General features: G+C 53.9%; 1 protein-coding gene across 2 annotated transcripts in view; it reads left to right on the forward strand.

Moving 5' to 3' along the window:
- Positions 1-5,000, forward strand: part of LOC118218037 (sodium/calcium exchanger 1-like) — a 122,803-nt gene that overhangs the window by 89,907 nt on the left and 27,896 nt on the right. The window contains exon 3 of one of the 2 annotated variants that reach the window (XM_035400397.1): positions 2,068-2,177. In XM_035400397.1, coding sequence (XP_035256288.1) covers positions 2,068-2,177 — 110 coding nt within the window. Of the gene's footprint in view, positions 1-2,067; positions 2,178-2,804; positions 2,906-5,000 lie in introns of both variants that reach the window. The other variant, XM_035400398.1, reaches the window with a different exon arrangement.

The following is a 5,000-nucleotide window of genomic DNA, read 5'->3' on the forward strand; positions in this document are numbered from 1 at the left end:
GAAAGCTTTTCCTCTGAGGCTGGCTGGTCTGGCAGTGCCATGCCTGGGCGGAGGCTGGCATCGGGGCGTAGGTGAAGCCGCGAACGGGCGCTGGGGGGACCGGGACTCCCGCCGGATTCTCCGGGCCGACGCCAGAGAGGGGGGCGGTGCCGCCCCGCCCCGGGCCGGTCCCGGGAACGCGTTTGCTTTGGATGCAGCGCGGCTGGCGTTGCCATGGAGCTCCCTGTAAACAAATACGCTCGACGACAGAGACGGCCCATACCAGAAAGCGAGCCGGGCCCAGAGCCTGGGCGTCTCGCTGGAGGGACGGCGGGGCGTGGCTCAGACTGGGCGTGTGTGGCTCAGACTGGGCGTGTGTGGCTCAGACTGGGCGTGTGTGGCAAAGTGCCCGTCATGCGTTCCGAACGCGCTTACATAACACGCTGGCCGTCGCTCCGTGTGTGTGCAGCTGCAGCAGGGAGGACCGCTTCTGGAAGAGGAAGAAAAACAAAGAGACTTCAGCCCTTTACAGGCTCTGAAAGCGCCCTGCTGTCGGGGGTTTGGTGAGAATGGCGGGGTTCTCTGTGTGAAGAGGAGAGGACATCTCAGAGTTATGTGTTTGTTTGTCTTAGTGTGCAGACTGTTTCTGCCACGGTCTGTGCTGTCTGTCTCTCAGCGGCAGGTTCCCATGATGCTCTGTGCTTCGGCTGCGCGTGTCATCAGCTCAGAGCTGACTCGCTCAGCGTCCGGCTGGCCTGGAAACAGAACGAGCAGCGGCTCCTGGCTTCCGTGCCGAGGGGCTCTTTGAGGCGGAAACCCAAATGTAAATTTAGTGCGGTGCTCGCATAGTTGGGGAGTCAGCATATCGATTTTATCTGGACATTTAGTCTCCCGCGGCTAATTGTAATTCATTTTCTGCCATCTCCCAGTAAACAGGCCTTTCTGAGCAGACTTTGATCCTGGCAGCAGGCTGGGGTTTAGTGAGGCATCTGTGAGGTTGTGGTTTTTTGGGAGCTTGGGCGTCCCGAATCGGACGACCTGAACGCGTCCTCGTCGTGAGAGCCAGCTCGTGCGTGGAGTTTGGACGCTTGGCGTGGCTGACTCAGTCTTGCGGTGTACACTGGATGCTGTGTTTCTGGTCAAGCTCCGCCTCCTCGGCAGGTTCCGGGCAGCCCTGTCAGATCGGGATCAGTAAGGAGGGGGCGGGGGCGGGGGCGTGGGCGTGGCTGGGGTCGGTCTGTGCCTGGGCTCCAGGGGAGCTGTGAGGTCACGGCGGGGGGAGTGATCTGTTTCCCGCTCAGCCGTAGAATAACAGCGCGAAGGCGGCGTCTCCGGGCCTGCAGTGCTGATCCAGGTCCTCTGCATCCAGCTCGCCACCCCGCTGTGTGAAGCTCCTCAGAACCGAACCCACACGCTAATCTCCGTGGTACTGGCTGCTTAACGGGGCATGGTGAAAGCCCCCCCGCTGCCCAGCCATCCCATAATGCTTGACCCCAATTAACTGCAGTGTTTTCATAAACGCTGGAAGCGCGTGCGTGTGATTGGCAGACAGCCACGCGGTGCGGGTAGCTCAGTCCCAGCGCCCGCCGCAGGGCTGTAGCACCGCGGGTCTGCAGCCTGGTTTAGTGTCCGAGCGCTGAGTGAGTGTAAGCAGGGCTCCGCTTTGCTCTTCTGTATTTGCTGTTTTACAGGTAGATGAGCCGGTATGAAGCCTCTCATTAGCTGTGTCATGTCTGTGTGCTGATCAGCGTCTGTGCTGCCCTCAACCCTCCACCCCACTCACTCCTCCACCTCTCCACCCCACTCACCCCTCCACCGCCCGCACCCCTCCACCACCCTCACCCCTCCACCCCACTCACCCCTTCACCACCCTCACCCCTCCACCCCCCCACCGCCCTCACCCCTCCACCCCCCTCACCCCTACACCGCCTGTGTGTCTGCACGTCTCTCCGCATGCCTCGTCCGTTTGCTATACTTTTCTGCTTCTTTTTCATCTTCTTCTTTCTTCTCTCGCTCTCTCTCTCTCGCTCTCTGTCTCTGTCTCTGTCTCTCTCCTGCAACCTCTATTCTCTGTTTTTTCTGTTTCAGCAAAATTATAAAGGTCAGAATAATTGACGACGAGGAGTATGAGAAAAACAAGGCCTTCTTCGTGGAGATCGGGGAGCCCCGGCTGGTGGACGTGATTGAGAGTAAAGAAGGTGGGGGTGTGTTTGTGAGGCCCCTGCTCCCGGACGCAGTTCGCATTCGCGCCACTAGGGGGGCGACACGCCAGGAGGGAGCAAACCCGGCAGAAAAACGCTGAAACGCTTTTGGGAAGCACTGCTGTCGAGGGCTGGCGGTTTGTCCCGGGACAGTGTCTTTCCCTGTCCTGGGAAAATCTCTATCGCCATTCGACCCCATCGATGGGAATATGCCCTGGTGTGGTGTGCACTGCACCGGTATAAAACCAGGAAGTACCGCAGTTTAACAGACTAAGGGTACAAAGCAGCTGGTGGCCCCAATATAAAAAAAGATCCCATTTCATTTTGAACAGTCCTGGGTGAAGTGACAGTTCTGCTCTGGTATTGGACTGTAACTGGAAGCCACACCCTCTCAGCAGTGATTGACAGACGGGGGAACCCTCCTGGCGTGAGCTCGGCTGCATGGAATGCGTAACGGGCCCTCCTGTTTCGCGCTGTCCCGCCCCGCCCTGTCCTGGAGGCGTGGGGGGGGGGGGCTGGGGGGCAAGCGCGACCGGGTAGGGGGGCGGGGCCTCGAACCGTGCGTGTGCCTAACCTGCATGATTCCAACCCCCCCTCTCCGCTGTTGTCTTGTGTTCCCTACAGGAAGAGCATTTCCATTAATATACTCGACCGCGAGACGTACGATAAGCAGTCCTACTTCTACGTAGAGCTGCAGGAGCCGCACTGGAAAAGGCCGTGGACAGGTGTGAGAGTACCACAAAGCAGACGGGTCGTAAAACAACCCCCACCCCCCTGCCCCCCGCCTCTCAGACCGTTCTCTGGCCCCTTCCGGCCCTCCTCCAGTGTCTGTCTGTGTCTTCCTCCTCTTACTCTTCCTCTTCCTCTCCTGGCTTCCTGCTCCCAGCTTTGGCCTCAGAAAGTTCCGGAAACACACTCACAGACGCCGCGTATCCCGCACCCTGTTTGAGAAGGGGTCTCACCCCGCCCCTGGGGAGGAGCCACGGAATAGTAGCTTTTAAAAAAATTCTCCCCTTAAAATCAGCGACCCGTTCAGAAGCAGGAAACTGAGTCCAGCCAGGTACCTGTGTTCATCACCTGCGGAAGGAGGAAAACCAGCAGACCCTGCAGCCCTCCAAGGGCGAGGCTGAATACTCCTGCCCTACCTGCCCACAGGTGTAACACACCGGGGGGTGAGGACCTCAGCCGTGTGAGGGTAACACACCTGCTTTGTGAGGACCCCTGCTTTGTGAGGACCCATCTCACTGTGCGGTGACGGAGTCTCTGTTTACTGGCATGGCCAGACTGACGCTGTTGGCAGTAATCAGTGCCTGACTCTACAGATTTATGAATACAGAATAGTGAGTGAGCGTTATTATGCCCGTCTATGCCCCCAGTCTCTTTCCTCAAGGTCACCTTGTTCTTCAGAGCCGTAGGATGTCACAGAGCTCTTTATTACACACATCTACCACAGGCCTCTCTCTGTTACTGTACCTCAGAACTATAACTGTTCCCAAATATAAATATCACTCATAGCCCTCCTGGCAGACACTGTGGGGAATAATGCAGAGCGCCAGCTTGATCACAGAGATTTATTCAGCAGTGAGGCCCGTTCACTCTAACTGATAAAAAATACATATTTGAAGCAGTGATTACACAGCAAGCATTGCTAAAAAATTATGAGGTAAAGATCAAAACATTATTTTTCAAAAAGGACGCCCGCTGCTCATATTTAGCGCTGTTACCGTTTCGGAGAGCGGCGTGCCGTTAAAAATGATCAAAGCCCAACTTTTAAAAAAAGTGCATCTCGTGTTTTTGAAGACAGGGAGATTGCACGTTTACGATGCGGTTAGCCTTACTGGACCTGGTCATAAAAGGAAATGTTTTACAGAAAAATAAATATTTGTCCGGCCGCTAATATGCAGACGTCTGCATCGTAAGCGGTGATAATCTGTTTGCTCCGTCCTTTATGGGAGTGATCACGGGTCCTCTGCGGTTTCGCGCTGCGTATGGCGAAGCCATAGAAGAGCCGTTTATGATTTAGTCAAACTGCCCGCGCTTTTCTAAACCACTGCAATTGTTTAATTAATAAAGCACACCAGCTGGCATGCTTTATTGGGAATTTTTTTTTTTTTTTTTTTTTTACAGTAAAAGAAATCCATAATTTATCAGTGTACAAACCGCAAGTGATTATAGACACAGAGTTATTCTCTAAACTTTGTAAGTGAGACGAGGGCTGAAGATGAACTGTGTTCGCCTCGCTGCACATTCTCTGGACAAATGATTATATTTTTCACCGTGTCTTTTAAAAAGCAGAGCTATACAGACATGGCCTTTTGGCCCGCGTGTGTAATCCCAGCCCGGTACTGGATCACTTCATCATTTAAACAGTTGGCATTTTTGAATTATGTTTCATCTGGAAAGAAAAACCCCAAAAAAACAAACTGTTCTCCCACCCCTGAGCTGACTGGCTTTGAATGCACCGGCCCTGCTGGCTGTGGTACAGATGCACTCAGGACACTACTGCGCATCTCTGGTGAAAACATCACAGAGAATCAGCATCCAATGACAGTTTAGAGCAAGCGAGACCTAATTAAATGCCTTCTGTTCTCCTTTGGAGGTTTGCTTACCATTTGTTTCCGTTTGTTATTGGACACTTTCAGAACAGTCAGTTGTAAGGTTTATGACAGAAGCAGCTTCCAAGTCTTTAAAAGGCGTGCTGCAAACAACTGCTATCCCCAAAGTAATTTATTTCCCCCAGTAAGCATTTCTTCTGATGAATCTGAAACACTCAGAGTTTGCCACGACCCTTACTTAGCCAAAATAACAATTATGTCATGC

Source organism: Anguilla anguilla, chromosome 18 (genome assembly GCF_013347855.1).
Source record: "Anguilla anguilla isolate fAngAng1 chromosome 18, fAngAng1.pri, whole genome shotgun sequence".
NCBI lineage: Eukaryota > Metazoa > Chordata > Actinopteri > Anguilliformes > Anguillidae > Anguilla > Anguilla anguilla.